This window comes from Monopterus albus, unplaced genomic scaffold (genome assembly GCF_001952655.1).
Source record: "Monopterus albus unplaced genomic scaffold, M_albus_1.0 scaffold39.1, whole genome shotgun sequence".
In the NCBI taxonomy this organism is placed as follows: domain Eukaryota; kingdom Metazoa; phylum Chordata; class Actinopteri; order Synbranchiformes; family Synbranchidae; genus Monopterus; species Monopterus albus.
The window spans coordinates 3,664,042-3,685,842 of record NW_018127919.1 but is presented as its reverse complement, the minus strand read 5'-3'; the positions used below and the strand labels follow the sequence as shown (position 1 = coordinate 3,685,842).

The window sequence follows — 21,801 nt, the reverse complement described above, 5'->3', positions numbered from 1 at the left end:
TATTTATTTATTTTGTACAGATAGTAGGTAAACACAATTATCCTGCATTTTTACAACAATTAAGCCTAGCACTTTACCTTAACATTTTGCCTTTACCCTACCTCTACCTTAACCTCTTTGGTTACTATTAGTTGTAGCTATCCTATCCAGTTAAGAAAACAGTACAATATCATAGCAGCAGCTATAGTGGTGCTCAGTGTTGTGATTTACTCTTTACTGTTTGCAAAGTCATGTTGGCAGAAAATAATGACTGAATAGTTTCTTTGATAGAAATCCAGTTTTCACTGTCTCCAGAAAGTAACCACATGCTGCACTCCAAAGTCTGACACTGCAAAAAGCTTAGACCTTCTCCCATATGCTTAGCTTTTATATTTTACCAAACTGTCACCAGTGTAAATTAAAACGTTCCAGCTTTATTGTGTTGTGTTAACAACTTACTTGAGTAATGTGTGACAAAGTGTAAGTGGTGACTGACTATTTGCTGCTGAGATCCAGTACCAGAACCCATATTGCTATATAGCATTGTTTTGAATTTTAATTTAAATACTTTTATCATCTCTTGGTTATTTCTTATAAGCTATAACATTCATGCAAGTTGGTGGATTTGTTTGCTCTACAGCATCAACACAGGATTTTCACAGTCATAAGTCATCAGCTTTATTTACCAATGAATGGAAAGAGACTTCTCTTCTATTTCATTTCTATTTCTTCTGTATCTCTCATCATAAATGATCACATCATACCACAAAATGTGGCACAGCTGCATTTGCACTACAATGCATTTCAAGAAATGAAAGACAGAAAGAAAGAAATTCTACTTTTGCTAAAAAGATAATTGGAAATGACTAACAGGACTGAAGAGCTGCAATAAACTGACATCCCAAGAATAGCTTGTCATAATAGCCCTGTTTGATGTAGAATCCTTTTGTCATTTGCACATGGTTTAATAAAAGTAAACACAGTGGACAGCTGGGCATATAATGGCACAGTGCTTCACAAATCAGAGGATGCAAATTTGTCAACATTTGTGCCCTGCTGCCTTCAAATGGCTGCAGAGAGTTGATGAACTGAAGAAGAAACTTTTCACAGTGTAAAGTATCTGAGGATTAGTTTATCAGTTTCAGCTAGGTGTACCTAATAAACTACCAACTGATTTTGTGTGTGTGTGTGTGTGTGTGTGTGTGTGTGTGTGTGTATATATACTGTATACAAAGAAAGAGAGAGAGAAGCCATTCATGTAGCTCTAGGCAAGAATTCTGAATTTTTAATGTAAGTGCAATTTTACACACACTCTAGACATTTAAGCCTATAGCAGAACAATATAAACAAGGTGGCCATTGTGGCCTTCAGCCCTTGTTCGCAGCACACCTGGTGCTTTCTTGTTCTTAAGTGTGTTGAGGTGATGCCTAAGGGTCCCTGCAGCTTCCTAAGCTCCCTGGCATTACAGAAAGGCAATATCAGCCTGCAACAACTGGACCAGGCTTTATCTGCAAAGGGCCAGCAGCCAGCATATCGCTATGCAAAAACATGAACACAGATGCACAATGGAGAACATACATACACCCTGAAGGTCATTTGTAGCACCTGTGCTTCTACAAATGTTTTTTTTTTCTGTCAGTCAACCCTGAGGCTGTTCTGTTGTCTCTTGAAAAGAAGGGAATGAATAGCAAGAAACACGAAAGACAAATGAGCATGTCTGTGTAGTTTTGTCTCAAGGAGAAAGGAGATGGATGAGTCAAAACTATGCATCTGACTAGATATTCAAACAAAAATTACAGTAAACAGCTGAGTAGACCACCATAACACAGTATGTCGAACAATAAGCTGCAGGCATTTTGTATGCTATTCATGTAGGTTTAGTGAATGTGGAAAAGGAGGCATGAGGGGGTAAACTGTAAGAGGAAGAGAGAAGGAAAAGGAGAGCTGATGAAGGGGGACAGTAGGGACCTTAAAACAAACCACTGCAATAACACAACTGTGACTTGAATGTATTGCAGCGATGGTAGTCAACCTACCAGTGTCATTGCAATACTATACTGTCCATAGAGCGCATGAAGCGAGGCTCCTTTCACAGTTTGGATTCAAACCAAAGAAAATACAAAAAAAAAAAAAAAAAAAATCACAGTAAAATTATAACCTCCTGCACTGAGCTGTCAGTTCAGTAGGTACTAAATTGGCCCTATATAAAAGTATACCATTTCAGACCCACTGACAAGAAATACTGTATAGCCGCATGTTCACTAATATTCTGAAATGTCAAGGTAAAGAGATTTAGAGATTTGGGGGTTTAACTCAAAAACCCACCAAAATCACTTCTTAGAGAATGTATATAATTCTCTGGTTTTCACGAACAAGTAAGCAGTAGAAAAGCTGTGGGTGACATTTATTAATGCACACTACAGACCAGCTTCGGTGCTGCTGACAGCCGTGTGACAGTCATCTTGCTCTATGACTCTGACATAAAGTCTGCCAAAGCCATTGGCAGGAAATGGTAAATCTCCACCTGCAGTGCTGTGGGATTTACCTGTGCTCGAGTGCTAATGCCACTCTAGAGGAGTAGCAGTCAGGCACAGCTAATAAAGGCTGGCTGGCTTTGTGGGAGCCTTAAGAGTGTGCAGTAAATGTAACAGCTATGTCTTGTTAAGGCAATCCTTTGTTTCAGCCTGTAAGAGTCAATTAGTTTCTTTTGTTTTGGGACCCATGGGCTAGACCATGGGTGAAAGTGGACACTTAATAACAAGACAGAGACTTCCAAAAGCTGCCTGTAAGTCAAATGACGCCAAACCTTTGGATAGACATTTATATGAGGCCAGATCAACAAGGCAGATATCAGTGAGCAAAACTAAATAAGACCATGGAAAGAATTAGAGGCTAAAGAGAATTTGATAGACAGACATAAGTTAAACAAGGAAGCAGAGGATCACCAACCATAGCACCAAAGAGCACTTTAAGGGGAAAATGTAAACTTAGAGGACAATAATAGAAAAAAGGTCTTTGAGATTTTTGTGTTTTAATCCTTTGTTACAATGAATCCACATGTTTAAACTCCCAGATAAATGTATTCATTGATTTATTCATCTCAGTCAGTGCCAGAAGTAGTTTCATGTTTAGTGCAGTTTTAGAAAAGAAAAATGTCATCTAGAATTAAACAGACATCAGACAGGATGTTGGAATGTCTCCACCTTTAGCCTGACAAAAACAGTAGATTAAGTATGAATTTATATTGCAGAATGAATAATGTCCGAAAAGGAAATGAGCGCTGTTAGCATTTTTCTACACGTTTCTACACTGCTTATAGCCTACTTTTGTGTGTGGGGGGGTGCTTTCTGTTTCAACCTTTTCCTGTCTTCATTCTAAGACTAACTGACCCTCTCCTGGCTATAGCTTCATATTTACAGTAAAGATATGAGAGCAAATAAGCAAGCAAAACGTGTATTTCTCAAAATGTCAAACTGTTCATTTAAGAAAATGAATGAATGAATGAAATATATATCATTGGAAAATGAAACCTTTGAGGCAGCTCATCCCTTATAGACACCTGGTCCAAACATACACACACACACAGACTCATTTATTTGTAAAGTAAAACACAGAGAATGAATAAATGACAGGCATTCTTTCTCAGGCTGTATAAACTACAATTAAGTGGAACAGTTGAACACTGTCATTCACTCAAGTACTATGGGTGAAGGAATGTGAGTATGATTCTGACTGTGTGTGGCCAGGACAAGGTGTTTACAAATACACTGTCTCTCACATTGTACTACTGAAACAATTGATCTCCATAACTTGTATTGGTATGATTTTAGTCATGTGCAAGGTATGAAAAACTTTGGTTAAAATACCATAAATCAATCTTTCTTTGACCACCCTTCTAAAAACACAGTATGCAGTGATGCAGTCTCTAGAGAGGAAAGGCAAGGTCATGGTCAGTGATAACACCTCCCAACTCCACCACCCAGATGTTCACAGCAAGATATGAGCTGAGGACTATGCTTAACAACCCGAAAGCTTAAGAATTCATATTACAAGGTGCTAAATTAAACAATGCCTTAATGCATCAAATACATTAAAAACTGTCAACATTAATGGTTTATTGTTTACTTATCTAAACTAGTGACTGTTATTTAATTACCTGTTGAATAATTGATTCATCTTTCAAAATAAATGACTTAAATAAACTGTGAGAACTGCATGCAAATATTGCACAAGTTGTTTAATAAAGGTTTTTCTGTAGTGACATAATACAAAATTATGAAAAAAAAAGACTTTGGACAGCTATCTGTTAACTGTTCACTGGGAAAGTAACAAGCAAAAGAAGTCCCCAGGGCAGACTCCAAGCAGAACATTGCTGGTACATCTGAGCCAATAAGGTCACTGGGATACTCTCAGTGGAGAATAAACCCTTTAGGCTGTCTATGACACAGAGAAGCAGTAGTTTTAGTTTGTTATTCAAACAAAAACAGCATATTGTATAATAAGAAAGATGAAATATGTTTGGCCCTAAACATATTTCACCTTTCACCTGCACGGTATATTCCCTCGCTAAGATCCTGATAATCCCTGATTATGTCTAATATTGTCAGCATATTCTACATCTTTAACTTTTTAATGCACTTTATACTATAATATACAGGCTATATCTTTTAAGATAAATTATTTAATATATAGGGTAAGCTGAGGTGGCTGATAGTCTGGAGCTTACCTCCTGTATTTATGATGAGAAACACCTTTGGAGCGCGATTGCCTGGAAGGGCGAGCCGCCTATCTGAGAGGTTTATCCTCACTCCATTAAATGTTCACTGGAAAGTAAAGTGGCTCTATAGGCCATTGAATATTGCTCAGGCAGAGCATGAAAGTCAAAGTTTTAGTGTACAGCAGGCCTTACCTCCTCATTAGTTAGTCTATAGTTATTAGTATAACTGGTTAATCACAGTGTATAATGCATGTTTGACCATGTGTAGTACACCTTCTCTGAGACCTGCAAAGTTATAAAACTGCCATTTTTGCTAAACTAACTGAATAAATACATTAATATTACATTAGCTTCATGCTGTGTCATTGCATGTCACATCTGCATGACCTACATTTACTGTTGGTCATAATTGTGCCCCTGGTAGTAGCAGCCCATATGTGAACTGGCTGTCATACTGTGATGGGAGGACAGCTTTACCCTGAGCACCAAAAAGATTTACAAAACTGTCTACAAATCTGCATCTACATCTAAAAATATAGGTGTGTATGCATATAAACATATACAGTATATCTACTGTGTATGCCCATGAGACAGTTTCACAACAAACATAAAATTGAACAGAAACAAGGTGAAATGTGCCTCCCAATAACTTCTCCAAGTCATAATTACTGTCTTGGTCCTGGATGTCTTTGGACTGCATTGACAATAAAAGCAATCATGGCATTAGCTTAATTGCCCATGAGGACATTATTAAGGAAGTACATTGAACTACAGGGGGTTATAGGTCAGTGCTGTGTAGATGCACTGAAATTTTTGCTGGAATTGTCAATAACCTGTCAGAGGAATGGATCTTACTTGTGTTAGGGTGATTTCTACAATATACCGCAGTGTGGGAAACTAAAGGCAAATACCTGCTATATACACTTGGTATTTATACCCATCTAGTCGGATTACAGGAAATGGTCACCATTTTAGAAAATATGCATATTCATTTTCTTGCAGAGAGTTAAATGAGAATATCGCTGTCATATCAATTAAGTATGATGCTTGAACCAGGAGTCAGGTAGCTTAGCTTAGCTTAGGTTAGAACAAAGGGGAAACAACTTCAGCTCTGTCTCCACCCAATGCACTTCTGAAACTGTGAGTGGTATCAAGCTTCTCATCTAACTGTCAGAAAGTAAAATGAATATGCATAGTTCATAAAATGTTGAACTGAAACGCATCCCTGGTTAACACAGTAAAAACATGTTCACCTGTCTGATCCAAAACGCAGATTGCAAAGCATTCACTCATGGTATTGATGTTCATCTCAATGAGCTGGCTGCCACCTGTTTAGCTTGTCTCCACGTTTGGTAACATCTGTGCACAACGACCTTAAACGGAATCTGAGGGAGTTTGACTTATTTTATTGGTGTGAGCAATGTATTGCAATCACTAAGTAATAAAACACATTTACTAAAAACTACTTTATGAAAGTGTGCCATGTCACTTGTCTTTTCATAAATTTACACCCTAACCTGACATTAGTTATAAAGAAAGAACACAAAATGGCTTCAAATCTTGAGGCTGCAGTCTGACTTTTTCAGAAACAGCAACAAATGTCACATGCATTTGTTGCAGTCAAGCCAAGGCAGCAAATGCAAATCTTATCAAAACACGGCTGCTGCTCCTGCTGCTGCTGCTGCTGCTGCCATCCTGTGTCATGTTGCACGTGCTCTGAAAATTGTACATTTGACAGACCATTACCAGTGCTTACAAAACCTAAGTATGCACATTATTTTCTGATGCAGGCTGCTATGTGAGTGGCCAAAAGAAATGTTGATGGCAACATTTCAGTCACATGAATCTCTGAATAAATGTATAAAGCCAAGAGCTCCACTAAAGGGGCACTCATGCTTTGCATGTAGTAATGTAGTATTTGTCATCTTCCCAGGTCCACTAGGGTCCAGACTGTCTGCACAACAAAAAGCCTGGACTGCACATTTGGAAAATGTCAGCATGCACAGACAGAAGGCAGAGCTTAAATCTGCAGTAAATAAAATCAAATCAGACTTTATTGTCATTTGCTGTACATACAACAGTAGTGCAGGCAGAATGAGAGTGTGTTTCTCCAGGGTCCAGAATAAATAAAACCATAGGGTAACAACTAAAACACATACTGTATCTCTAAACAAATAAATAAAATAACAATTAAATTAAAATATCTCATTCATAAAAGTGGCCTATTTTAAGGGTTTGTGATTTAAAGTGCCAGTCAATAAGGTGCACTAGTAGCTCATGTTCCAGTCAACCATTAAGTAGTCTGGTAGTTCTGCTTTTAATACTTCGGCACCTTTGCCTGATAGCGACCTTTCAAAGAGTTTGTGCAGAGGATGCAAGGGATGTTCAGTGCCCTGCTTCTACATCGGCTCTGGAAGAGGTTCTCAACAGAGGGCAGGGAGTCTCCAATTACCTTCTCAACTCCTTACACTACCCTCTGCAGGGTCTTCTTGTCTGCCATATTGCAACTGAAGTACCATATTGAGATGGAATATGTCAGAACACTTGATCACGCCTCTGTAGAATTTTGTGAGGATGCTGGTAGGGAGTGTTACTTGTTTCAGTTTCCTCAGAAGGTACAGTCTCTGCTGGGCCTGTTTGAATACGAATGCGTCCCCGTCTCTAGTTTGTGTCCATGTATGCACGACAATATACGCAAAGCATGATTTGGCCTTAAGTCTACCTGCAGGGAGCAGCAATCCAACAAGTGACAATAAAGCACTGCAGTGGGAGCAGCCCAGAGACCTTTTTTTAATGTTAACAGCAAGCCTGCTTGTGTCAGTCACTTCCAATAGGCAAATATCAATCCGTGTTCTGGACAAGCTGCTTTTCACTTCTTTTTTTGCTATGAAGAATTGAAGTTTTTATGAACAGACATCTACAGACATCAGTCCTTCTACCTATCAAAAGTTAATAGTTTACCATTCAATAAGCTTTTCCAACACATTTATAGAAGGGGAATAAAGCCACTCATCTGGTAGTAATTTGAGAACTTATCTGTATGAACAGCTTTTTATTTGGCTCCATTTATGGCGTTGTGGTTGATCAAACCTTGGCACATGTTAGTTGCTGACCAAAGGTAAGCAACTAAAGCCTGGCTTTCCAGCTTGGTTTGCTTTGTTGTGTGGTTTGGGCTTGAGGGTTTGCTGCTTTCACAATTATTGAGACAAAAACACTCTAAATTGTGCTTCTGAGATAAACTTTGTGTGTCCTAATAAACTACATTATATGCATGTCACAGTAAAGCTGTTGTTTGAATTGAGTGCAGACATTTTGGTTGATTGGTTTTAAACCTTAAGTCTGTTTCCTTAGTTCTTATTGTAATGGGAACAAAATGTTGTGTTCATATACAAATTCTGAAGGACAGTTAAGTACAATATCTGAAAATACACGGCCCAAAGACTGCAGATGTCACTGTGCTTCCTTTTCCCAAACACCTTGACTCCATCCCTGTCCATACCTCTTACCTCCATATCAACCCAAAACATTTTTTTCACAAACATAAAATGATTTCACTGACTATCACCCCACTCTGTGCTCTGTTATATGGTCTTCCAAAAGAAGGCCTCTGGCTGCGCTGTAGCCCAGCACAGCGGGAAGGAGAATTAAATGTAAGAAAGTACAGCCAAGATCTAAGCCACTTTCTTTTTTTTCATTTTTTGACCATATAGGTTTTAGTCTTATTTACACAAACTGTAGCCTTTGAAGATTCTTGATGACTATGGGGGGAAAATCAAAAGATTTATTTCTTATTAACTACTCAGCAAGTCTTCAAAAGTGGCATCAAGGAAAAGTAATAAAAACCGTGATACAGTAGATCAAATATATTCAGAGAATCTTATTGCCATATAGGATAAGGCAATAATGGCCATTATTACAACAAAACTGAAATGGAATATCATAAGTTTGCTACAAGGGGAATGTTCAGTTCATATAATACAGTATATTATTTTAGCTGTCAGATGCTTTTTGTCTCTGTACCAAACAAACTTAACACAAAACATTTCTTGTACAGGACTGAGTTTTTATTTTCTGTTTCTTCATGAAACATGAATGTGAGGAATTAGTTTTAGTTACTAAAAATAAATCATATTGATATGCACAGACTACAGTCTGCCACAGCTATCCTAAAAGTACCAGGTATCTACACCTGCAAGTTGTCACTTTGTGTTGTCATGTAATTGTTTCTTTTAATTTGCATTTTATGTTTTGAATTTTATTTTATGCATTTTATGTTTTATCTATCTCTGTGCTTTGTGTGTGTTGTGTTAAGCACTTTGAATTATACAAATAAACTTGCCTTGCCAGGTTTCTGTCTTGAAGGAAACCTTTTAAATCTTCATTCATAGTGTGTGCATCATAATCTTATTAGTAAAAATATCTCCCACTGGCTCTCACACTAGCTAATGAGCTTGTATGATGAGGTGCTCGAGGTGCTTTGAGAGGCTGCATTCCAGCGTCAACTTCTGGTTAATGAAGGTAACATTAAGCAGGTCTTCTCCCTGTAATAACAATGTCAGTCCTAAGGGCATTACAGTCAGATTGGCCGGCTGATCCACCTACTCTCTTCACCATTCATTGAAGGCTTGCTTTGCTGTAACAAGCCAAGTGAAGGACTGGGTTTGGTTTAAAATTGTTCGGATCAAGGCTTTCAGAATCTAATTAATGTTAATATTATCATTTCAAGCAAATGTCATGAAATCAAACCAACTGAATGCTTCACTGTATGCACTATTAAATCAGTAGCACCTAGTGACTTGGCTCCATAAACCTGATAAGCTGACAACCGCGCATGTCACCTGTCATTATGCCCGTGTTGGCCAGATGAGAAGCTCTCATTCAAGCCATATTTAGCGGATAATCCAATTCATGTCCATAAAAGGGGACAAAATAAGTCTTTCTGAGATAATAGAAAACCTGGACATTGCAATGTTACCTTTTTAAAACACACAATCCATACTGTTTTACTTTCATGTACAATAGTCATCATTTTCATTTAAAAGTCAGTTTTCAAACTGACTGCTCTTGTTCACATTTTTTATTGGAAGCATAAAAAACATCACAACTATTCCACATACATTACTGCTGTGCTAATTATGCATTAGCTGAGTTAATTATCATATCACTATTATTTATCTAACACTGCAATAACCCTCTCATTGTCCCGCTTTTTTACAGGTTCAGATAAAGGCGCCGCAGCTGTATAGTTGTAAATTTAAAATTATGACAACCATCAGCTCATCTGTGAATCCCATCATACAGCATTTCAAATGCTAGTTAATAATAGATCTGTTAATTACAGCAATGTATGCATGTTGTGGGCTCTTCAAATGAGAGATTGTCTGGTGGGAAAACAGTTCTTTATGCTGCAGTGTTCACATAGGGGGCTTTGAACCCTGCCAGTAATGACAGGAGATGAATGAAAAGGACTGAGGAAATGGCAGAGGCACAATGCGAACTACTGATGTGTTCTCTTGTGATTCTGAGATATTATTTTATTTGTTAATTTTAGTCAGAATTGGCCTAATTCATGATATACTGTATGTGAGAGCACATCTATTTTCTGTGTGTGCCTAAGCATGAAAATGAAAAACTGATGAAGAAATACCAAAAAGCATATTGATACTATTGATTTTTAGCCACCTGACTGGAGAGGAAATGATTCACACAGAGGTAACCTCAAGAAGCATCTCTGAGGTCATACTATTACCACGACCTATAGAGCTGTCCTTTCAAAATATCCAATCTCCCAATTATTCTCAAACACTGCTCCTTGAGGAATATAGCGTCACACTAAAGGCACTGCAACCACTGCAGCACTTCAGTCATTCTTAGCACAGATGGACAAGCTGAATGATCAATAGTACAGCTGTGTGTTTTAGAAAGATTGTTTAAGAAAAGCAATTAGCCTGTCTCATCCCATCTTCCCTAAGAGGATGAAACAATTTGGATTCATATATTACACACAATTCAGGTGGCGGATGTCTTCATAATTACCTCAAGGCTATGGAGAGCAGATGTATTTATGAAAGCATTTATCCAAAGAGCCTCAGCACACACCCATAGCTGGACACTGACCTCAGAAGAGGAAACTAAGGCCAAAGAAGTACAAACAGCCCAAGGAGAACAGCAAGCCCCATGGGAACTTCTGCATTTAGAAGCTAGTCTATCCAGATGAGCACAGCTAGTGGTTTACTAGTTAGAATCTCTTGATTGTTTTATGAGGAACTAAGAGCAGCAATCTGGAGTGACAAGCACAAGATGTTACTTATAAATAACAAAAATTAATTTAGCTATGTCTGGTGTTAGTCTGTCATACAGCTGTTTTGACAGTAGTATGATGTGATCTGTGACAGTAGACACAACCACATTTTATCAGTCTAATTAACACATACTTGCAGTAAATGACAGAAGTATTTGGTTAGAACAAATTGAATCTGCTTGGTTTAATACATTACTGAGGTGGCAGTGACCATGAGACTTCATATTTAATATTTTATGCTTTTATGCTTTTAATCTGTTACAGTACATGCTTGACTTGCTGTTGCACTCAATCAAGACATTACTGTGCTTTAGTATAAGATTGTCAACCTTGAGGATTGGAAATACCGACTGATTAAAGTGTATATACCATTTTTTTAGGTTGAGTATGAAAGGTTGAAGCAAGTAGTACGAGTGTAGGAGGATCCTAGGATCCTACAGGCAAGGAAGCTGCTTGTAAGGCAGGCAGGTAGTAATAGATCGTCCTCAGAATTAGAAGTCATGTATATGTGTGTGAGGGACTGTGTAAGCACAGTATCTGTGTACCTCTGTGAAAACATGTTGGCCTGTGAACTTCAGACCTACAGACACCTGTTAAAGCTTTCTGTAGCTTCTTTTCAGTAGAGTTGGTAACCACACTCAGCCTCACACCGCCACAGCAAAACAGTGGGTAAACAAAGGAGGCAATTATGAATCATAGCTTTCAGGAAACAATCCAAACACACACATCAAAAACAAGCTTACAATAACACCATTACATATGCATTTATGCAAACTGAGTCAGAAGAAAACTATTCCAGCAACATCTGTTGGGGTTTGAGAGACAAGAAAGATCAGTTGCAGTTATTCTAGCTCAACATTTTCTAGTGGACAAATTTCTTATAGGCATATTTGAAGTAATAGTGATCTCAAAAGACGTGTCAAACAATGTTCATTTGTCAGGCCTCATTTCTACATGAACTGCTGCATGTGTGTCCTGTATGATAGATAAGCACATAATTTAAGGTTTCACATTTTCATCTGATTGCGTAAATCCTGTAGATGCAGACATAACCCTCAAATCAGCTTTGATAAATCCCATGCATGGATGAGAAAGACATAAATAGTTTAAACTTTAATCCCACCTAAGGCTGAAAGCTGTGCCAGAGTCACGTCCAGCAGTGAAGAGCGAGACAACTTAGCATGCTACCAGATTCAAAGTCTGTAAGAATGAAACAGAAAAGTGCTGCACTGTGAATACATTTCTTCATTCCTCATTCCCATACCACATGTCTCTCCACTAGGAGAGACATGTGTGAGGATATATATACTGTATATATATATATACACACATACATATATACAGTACTCACATGGAGGTACAGTAGTCTGGCTTTTGAAAAGATGGACTAAAAAACTAAGTTGGAAACTGGCTACTGTAAAGAACTCACCATATAAAAGCTTTGGGAGTCAGCTGTCAATGACGGGACTAAGCCAGCCAAGGTACAAACACACTCAGCAAACTTTAGTGGATTCGTTCTGCAAAAGTAATTTCAATGTTTGTGCACTGTTTTACATTAATGCTCCAGTTTTAAGTAAATAAATAAGACCTGGTTTTCTTAAATACAGTATATTGTTTCCATTAATAGCATTGGTAAGCAGCAACAATTACCACCCTATTAACAAGAGCGGCCTTGTACAATATTAGACTTAAACACATTTTTGAAGAATGCAGAATACTGTCTGCTTACTGTTACCAGCAAAATCCCAGAAAATATCCAGATATCATTTTTTTTGTCACACACCCCTAGCTCCAGCAAATAAACATCCTAGCAAACTGGTCTCCAGCATATTAGTCACATTATTTCTACAGAAGAACAAAAGGAATCTGACAGTTTCACCCAACAAACAAAGGAAGCCTCGACAGCATATACAAAGCTGTCCTATTAGCACCATCATCCACAGTGAACAATTCCTCATAGTAGTGAGATTCCGCTCTTCACTGTCACCCTCACAAAGTCTCATTAGTTTAGGGGACAACACAGGCCACCTTTTGGGGGAAGGTGGATTTCTGTAACAAATGTGGGGAAATAGTTTGAGTAAAAAATGTCACCCTCTTGCAGCCACAAGTGTCACAAAACAGTATAAGTGCATGTGAACTCTGACCTGTGTGCAGCTAACTCCAGCAGGAAAGCCAGATGTCTGAGTCAAACTGCTGCACCCACCAGTGGTGAAATTAGGTTCCGCTTGACTCTGAGCCCCTCTTGTACAGGTACTACTTCTCCACTGACAACACATGAACACGATGGTCTATAAAATTAAAATAAGCCTCAGAGGACTTTGGTCAGTTATTGCTACAGAAATGATCCTAGTTATTACCCTAGCTAGTACAGTTATGAACATATTAACAAAATCATGTACTATGAAACTGCAGCTGTGAGACAACCATCATAACAATGAATAACAGGATGGGCCTTTTTTATTTTCCCCTTGAGCCACTTATTAAACAGTGTTTACAGACCATCCAACAAAGCAGGTAGACTGGTGAGCCAAGTCACAGCATCACTCTGAGGATGCATCATTATGATCTGTGGGATAAAAGGGACAAAGCCATTTCAAAGTGAGTACTGTATATGCATTTAATGGCCATCATTTAGATTATTATGTATCATCCACCTAGCAGTGGCAGATTTATTGTGCAGAGCTTAAACTCTCAGCTAAGGGGAGTTCCAGGTTTCACTTAATTCTGAGTACAATGAAGTCACTTAACAGCACCACTTGATGTTTTAATGATGGACCATTGTTCCTTTGATGTTACCATGCAAGGGAATGATTGGGTATGCATTAAATACAAGTAGTTTGGAAAAACATGTAATAATTCTGGCTGCAATGTGTTAAGCAGGGAACATTTTCAAGGACAGGCATGAACATCTGGCAGTTATCCCAGCTATGGTGTCCAAAAACCCCTGTAATCTATGGTGGATAGCTATGCTGTAAATGCACAACCCAAACACAGCCACAACAAGGCTTTAAACAGGGTCATGGCCAAGTACATCTATTATCTCTCATAAGTCACATAAGTTAAAACTGCAGTGTCTGGCCAATCAGTGAGCATTTGTTCAGTCTGATCCACTGAACTGGTTTAAAAAGCAGACAACAGGACAATACTTGTGGCATAAGCACAAACCTCCTTGTGTACTCTTGAAACCCCCTGAACTGTGTGGTTACCAAGTTTGGAAATTTGGGAGCAATGAACTGGAAAACTGGTGTCACACACATTTTTGTCCAATTCATGTGGATAGGCAAAGCCTAGTGTGTTTCCTTTTTTGAGTTACCACTGAAAAATTAGAAAACAGTTGGTAAAAAGTCTGTACTACATCCATACCACTTCAGCTCTGAGTGGTATCTTTGGTTTGGAAAGTATAAATAAACCCTATTGTGTTTGTTTTAAATCCAAAAATAATGGTGTGAAAAAACACCTATATTTTGAAGTGTGAAAAAGTATTTCAACCAAGGAAAGGAAGTCCAGCACCAAATAAAGCTATCAGACATGTATGTGTCAAACATTTATGGAAGCTCTAATGCTGAAAACATACTGCTTCTTTGTTCAGTCTGTGACCACTGCTAATGTTACTGACAGCAGTCTTTGTCTTGCAGATTAAGTAAAACTGGTGCCTGCAAGGAATCTGAGGGAGGACTTTTCATTAATTCAGTTTTCAGTTCATTCATTTTTTTTCTTGATTATTGTAGCCCGTGGCTCCAAAAAAGTGCATGGAAAGTTTTTAATATCACTAATGAATATTATGACCAAAATATAATTTTGTATGTTTCAATTTGTTTAAAATTTCAGGCTAAAGTCATAGCCTAGAATCCACTGTTATCTTAAAATGTGTTTTTCAAAAAGTGGTGTGGACTTTTATCCAAAGATCTAGGCTGAAGATAACCGATCTTTCAGAACTACGCATCTATTTGACTATACCTAGTGTTACTGTACATCATATTAGGGGTATGGATACACCTGGAAGGTGTGGTGCTTGACTGGGCCATAGTGGCTAGTAGCAGCTGTGATAAAGGCTAAAGAAAAATATGTGTGAACCAATAAAATCTAGAAGAAAGTATGTTGTCAGCAGTCCAAATGTTCAAGACTCTTCTTTGGTGATGTGCAGCCCAACCTCCACCTGCAGAAACAGGGTTATATCAGTGTTATGTCTGAGTTAATCTTCCTGGAATGAACCTTAGCCCTCCGACACAGTGCCTACTACACAATATGAGTAACACAAAGCCTTTTTCTCCGTCTCTGTCTCAGATTTCATCCAGTGAGCATGATGTTTGGCAATAGTCTGTTTGTCTCAGCAGCATTTATGGCATAAATAAATGGCACATGTCCTAAGAATGCTTCTTTTGTTGCTATTGCTGTTTTAGTTTCTTGTTTTTTTTCTGTAATTTTTAGCCATCACTTCATTGGTTTCAAAACATCTTACCTCAGGACTCACCTGCTATACAGTATCAGCTGGGGTGCACAAGAATTATTTCAACCTTAGAGTGTTAATTGAATTGTCTACTAATAAATCACACAGAACAATTACATTGTCAGCGCACAGAGCCTTATTTCTCTCCAGTGAAAAGAACACACCCTCACCGGTCTGACTGGTAAGGGACTTCCAAGTGAAGTCTCACTGTTACTTAATAATCAGCAGCTGCACCCACTGAGGGCTGAGGATGATAACCTATGCCCTTCTTTGACACCTCACATGCACTTGATCATGCCAGTGATCTTATTCAATGTACAAAACATGCTCTCACATAAACTTTGCTCTGTGCCTCAGTTCTTTCATTCTGACACCTATTATGGTCATGAGTGTTCGCTGGCGTGTAATAAAAGATATTGTGTTTCACTGGACTGTGGCAGGGGATGTTGATGAATGGGTCACTTTCAACAACCTGGCAACCAGCAGAACGGGCCAGGGGCCACATATTGATACAGCTGGTTACACATGGAAACGGTGTCCGATACCCGCAGTGTGCTAGGACAGATGAAACTTAACAAATGCACCATCGCTATTTAAATCACCATTTCTACTCATGCAGCACATATTTGGAAACTTCTCGCATACAAAGCATAACAAAATAAGCTATGTCTTGACAATAAACAACCCATACCTGAACAAATCTGTAGAAATGCCAGTAAATAGCAAATTCCCATCAAACAGGTAGGCATCATTTAAGAGCAGCTGGAACCGGCGTAAATCCAGTTAGAATGCGTTATTTGTTGTCTGTTTCATCTATATCAAAACTTCTACTGCAGAACCGATGAACCGGAGAACTGGTAGGAGGATAGTTCCTAATCTCGGCTGTATTACAGATAATAATGTTCAGAGCTGGTCCTCGAGGAGTGAATTTCTGTTTGAATCAAAGTTCACATCTGTTGGAGGAATCGTTGCGGGTTACTCAAGATGTAATCCACTCAGCACCTCTCGGATTTCTCACCCGGTCCTCGCGAACTCCTCACTTCTACATGTAGATAACTTCGTGGAATTCGTCGGTCGGTGGTCACATTCGCTGTTAGTTCCACTTCAGAAGCGAATAGAGAGCAAAGTCCAAAGAGAAGAAGCATCTAGTTGCACTAACTTTGATGGTTTAAATGTGTAGTTTTCACCCCCTTTTACCACGGTTTCGTGGGACTGGCGCTGCGATGACGCGCCGTGCGTCTCTGCGCTCAGTGCTACTTTGGTTTTCCCAGTCAGAGGCTTTTCTGTTGTGCAGGAAGATTCCTGCGAGTCAGGCACCGTTTAACCGCATACATTCACCATCCTCTCTGCTAGGTTTTGCATCAAGATCGTCCCTTCTGACAAAGATCCAGACCACAGCAGCCCAATAAATGCAGAAAAACATCCAAATTATTGCATGGATACTAAAAGTTCCACATCAAATAGATTAAATATTGCAGACAATGGGCCACAATATGAAGTCCCACAAATGAAAGTCAAGCTGTTTCGAGCTTTGTTTCTAGTTTACTGATTGGCAGCAGCCTGGCTGCCCCAGTGCAATAATTTATTATGTGTCAAAAATACACATATTATCGCGTCTACTTCTGAAAGTGACCATAAATGATTTATACTATTTTTATGCTCCTATCAAAACAGAAACACGTGCACTTTCACTGCGTCCTTATTAAAACCTAAAGGGACCAGCTCAGGCAGCACATATAGGAAAACAAAGCTGTAATGAGCCACACAGGGCAGCAGCAACATTGAGCTTCTTCTTCTTCACAAGAGAAAAATTGATCAGTCTTTCTCCCCTTTGACCTCTGGGAAATTAGATGACATTTAGGTGTATTAGCAATGAATTACCTAACAAATGATGTCCTCATATCAAGAATGGTATGGCAATAATCGCATAACCTGAACGATATTCCACTTAAATGAAATAAAACTTGAATTGAGAAAGAGTCATCCATTCTAAAGTTAATAGTTGCTGCTTTTATCTTGAGGTAAAGCTCAGAGATGTATTTTGTTTAAGCAGACCAGCACTCCCTCTGCTGGCTGCATGGCTGCAGCACAGTCTGGTGTGAAGATTATTTATAGGAAATAGCTCATTGTTTAGTGTAAGGCTTTGTTTTACTGTGTGCATTACATATAGTACACGTTTTTTCTTAACACTTAGTTTAGTTTTTTCTTAGTGCACCAAGCACTTCAAATACATCAGGTCACAGAGCAGATGAACCAAAGCTGAAGAAGTCATCTTTAAAGAGGACCTCTGGTGAACCAACAAATGCAAAAGCAAAGAAGCTAAAAAAAGATAAAGTCTGCCCAGCTTCACTACACTGTGCATCAGGGGGAAGATATGCTTCTTGTCATATCAAGCAGTACCTCTCAGTATCCTACCCCAGCCTGGACTGCTCAGAAGAAGGGAAGTAAAAAGAAGAAACTATCTAAAGGAAAGTTAAAAGCTAACCAGACTGAGAAAAAAAGACAGTCTGTGCCAAGCCTAAACTGGCTAATAATCCAGTTGCCAAGACAGAAGCGGGCACTACTCTGGTGGTGCCGCAGAAAGAAACAGACCACAGATGGGGTCAGTGTCTTCCTGAAGAGGTGCTGATCACCCAAGATGGTGCTGTACCATTTTTATGCAGGGTGGGGAGAGTTTGTCGTCTGTGGAACGCTGCTGCCTCCAGTTCAGTTCTGTGGCGTAAGGTCACTGTAGGTTACTGTTGGATTGCACCAGGAAAAAGCCAGCTCCATAAAACTGAGAAGAAGATAAAGGAGAGTTTTAACTGGCTGGCAGAAAACAGATTGTTCCAGCTGCGAAGCTTCTTTCTCTGTCACTGGAAAAACAATGTTGACTACGCAGTAGAGGTTGTGTCGCAGTTCTGCCCTCACCTTCGCTCCCTCACACTGTCTTACTGCACAGGCCTAACAGCAAGGGCCTTCCACATCGTTGGTCTGCACAGCCGGTCTCTGCAAAGCATAAATCTCCAGCATTCAGAGTTTCAGGCTGAGGGTCTCCTGGAGTGCCTTGAAAATCATGGGAGCCAGATCAAGCATATCTGGTTCACTCATGGACTAAAGTATGAGAGACCTCTGATGGCCATAACCAGAGGACAGTGTCCTGATTTTGAGTTGTTGGAGGTCAACACAAACCTTGACAGTAAAGACTGTGAACTTCCTGTTTGCATCCAGGCACTACAGATGGCATGCCCTAAACTCAAGACCTTCCGGATGCTGAATGTCCAACCTCGTCACAACTGGTGCCGATTCAATGTCGGGCTTCCCGTTACTGGAGGAGCTATGTATCGCAACCACTTCTTATTCCTACCTGACAGACAGAGATTTGTGGGACATTCTTTTTGGCTCCACAAGGCTGCGGGTGCTGGACCTGCAAGGCTGTTCACGAATAACTCCGTTGGGTCTCGCAGCATTACCTTGTCTTGAGCTTGAGTGCCTGTTTTGAGCACAGTATTTCAGCAGCCATGTTGGGTTGTCATCCCCAAAGAAGGGAATCCACATGGTGACCCAAAAGCGGAGTCAGACACTGCAACAGCTTGACATTGTAAATCAGCTCTTTACTGAGGAGGACTTAGGGATAGCAATGAGTTACCTTGCTCAGGCAAATGAAAGAGACACCCTACATTCACTGAATCTGAGTGGGGCAAGGATCACCCCACCTGCCCTTAGGACAGTCATCAGCCAAGTGACCACTCTTAACTACCTCAACCTTTCATCCTGCTGTTATTTTCCAAGAGGATTGAAGAGAATTTATCGTGGCCAAAAAGACATTCAACAGCTACTGGACAAATTGGAGTAGTTGTGATTTTAAACCAATTTTTAAGGCATAATTAAATGTCTTTAGACATGCCTCGAGGGCTTTGGAATCCTATGTAAAAGCTGTTGCTGCTGTATTGTCAGTAAAAGCACCGCCTACATGTAGCTCAAGGGGTGACATGGGAATGTTGAACTGAATACATTTACTGTAAATGAATCATCTCAGTTGTAAAAATACAGGAACATTCTGTTGTGTATGTATGTTATTTTTAACTGTTTTACTTTTTTTTATTCCAAGTTATGATAGCAAATGTTTGAAATATTTTTTTTAAGATGTCATTGTAAAAAAAATGTTGCTGCAGCCAGAGTACTGACAGGAACTAGCAAGAGAGATCATATCTCTCCCATATCAGCTTCTCTCCACTGGCTCCCTGTAAAATTCAGAAGAGAATTTAAAATCCTTCTCCTAACATACAAAGCCCTTAATGACAAGGCTCTATCACGCTCCTCTCCTATGGAACCAACTCCCAGTCTCAGTTCAGGAAGCGGACACCCGCTCTACCTTTAAGATTCGAATTAAGACATTCCTTTTTGATAAAGCTTATAGTTAGGGCTGGATCAGGTGACCCTGAGCCTTCCCTTAGTTATGCTGCTATAGGCCTCGGCTGCTGGGGGGCCCATGATGCTCTGAGTTTCTCTCCTCCCCTCTCCATGCATCTATATACCATCATTACATGTCACTAACTTTGTGTCTCCTCTCTCCCGTAGTGTGTCCTCTCTCTCTCCCTGTACCTTTCTGCAGGTTGCCCTGGCCCTGGAGCTCTACGTCTCTGACGAGCAGTCACCAGCCACATCGACCTGATCAGTGTTTGATTGTTGTGTCTTGTTGCTTTTCTTCTTTTGTCTCTCCTCTATCCACTCACCCCAACCGGTCGAGGCAGAAGGCCGCCCACCAAGAGCCGGGGTCTGTCGGGGGTTTCTTCCGTTATTGTTGTATCATTTTAAACCTCTGCTTGCACCCTAATTCTGCCCACTCCACTCTGATATCACCAAAGGCTTATAAGAATAAGATATAGTAAGTTGCATGATACTACAACAATATGCCAAGTTAAGTTTATGCATAATGCAATAAAACACACACTTGAAAATTCATTTGCATATTTGGATAAAAGTAGTAACAGGAGAAAAAAGAGAGTTATGTATTTAAACAAATTCAAACTCCCTGTCTCACTCACACACCACAGAAAATAGTGATGGTCTTTTAAGCCACATGGAGACTGAGCAAAGTTTATTATTTTAACCGTCCGTGCCCTCTCACCTCAAATCCTTTAATTGCCCATTGTGGACCACTGAATGCAGTTTGTAAACAGCCAGTAAAATATAGCAAATTACAGTCCCACCACAAGCATGCATTCTGTTTTAGTTTTTCTTTTTTTTTTTTTTTGCATTCAAGAACATCTTCCACTCTCCCCACATTTCCTTTTTTGCATTTTTCTCTTTTCTCCACTTCACAGCTGCTTTATCTTGCCATTTCCCCTGTTATTCAATAAAACATTTTTGCTGCACACTGCTATTGCATTTCTATTCCCTATACAGTCTCTGTTCACATTTTTTCCATTTCCTTCCAAGTAAATATTATCTCCATTATATGACTCTCACAGCCCAGTTGGTTGTGACCAAATGACTGCAAAAGCACTATGGAGGACAATACAGTATTGCTCATGTAGTAACTGCATTTCATAGTATTAATAGGAATACGATAGCTGAAATAAACAATCACAAATGACAAGCATAAAGAGGCTAGGGGTTCACCAGTGGAGCTCTTGCTTATGGGGCCCTAACAATAGTTGCTGTGCACACAGCTAATTGTAGGATCTATGAATTCTGTCTTGCATTTCACAACTGGTCACAATCCAGTGGATCTCCAACACCAATATTTCCAGGAACAGATGGTGAAAAATAGACACAAAGACTTATGCACCTTCATGGTAACACATGGCGTAAAATGGCAAGAATTTCGGGGACATGCTGCCAAGCACTGAGACCTATATTTATTTATTTCTCTCCAAACTGGCTCTCCAGTTGCTTTTAAGTCAGAGGAAAAAACGTCTCCAAAAAGCACAAAGCCAAATCCAAAAAAAATTTACGAAGGAATAAATAATTTAGAATCTCCACGGAGCAATAAGCTTGGCCTCAGCTAGTCCACTATTAGTCATTGTTTTGTCCATTAAAAATAGTGACAGGTTTAAAATCATCCTCACTGAAATGATGTGTCCAGATCTGCCATCAGAATATCAGGCAAGTGAACGATGTGGACATATCAGTGGGTAGTTTTGTATGTAACACATCACTGCTATTGTCTTTTTCTTCCACTACAATATTTCCCCCATTATTTTCCAGGCTGAGCCTCCACTCTCCCAGTTTCCTATTACTTGTGACAGGCCTTTAGGTCTTTCAATTGCCTCTGCCTGATTTTATCTTTGCCTGCTTGTCAGTGCATCTCAGTGTACATCACTACCATTGCTCGGGGTCATACAAAATGTTGAAAGAAAATGACAGACAGTC

At 39.4% G+C, this 21,801-nt stretch overlaps 2 protein-coding genes across 6 annotated transcripts in view; one reads left to right on the top strand and one right to left on the bottom strand.

The window, feature by feature from the left end:
• The window catches only part of LOC109959505 (roundabout homolog 1-like), an 85,166-nt gene extending 68,368 nt beyond the window's left edge, over positions 1 to 16,798 (bottom strand). For 4 of the 5 annotated variants that reach the window (XM_020598931.1, XM_020598933.1, XM_020598934.1 and 1 more), the window contains exon 1: positions 16,136 to 16,797. In XM_020598931.1, the coding sequence (XP_020454587.1) occupies positions 16,136 to 16,196 (61 nt within the window). In that variant the 5' untranslated portion in view covers positions 16,197 to 16,797. Of the gene's footprint in view, positions 1 to 16,135 lie in introns of all 5 variants that reach the window. The other variant, XM_020598935.1, reaches the window with a different exon arrangement.
• A 1,020-nt stretch (positions 16,799 to 17,818) lies between these two features.
• On the top strand, positions 17,819 to 19,436 carry LOC109959471 (F-box/LRR-repeat protein 6-like). Its single transcript, XM_020598877.1, is given in 3 exon segments — positions 17,819 to 17,888; positions 17,984 to 18,704; positions 18,706 to 19,436. Coding segments are annotated over 3 exon segments (1,365 nt in total). The 3' UTR covers positions 19,280 to 19,436.
• The last annotated feature ends 2,365 nt before the right edge of the window (positions 19,437 to 21,801 follow it).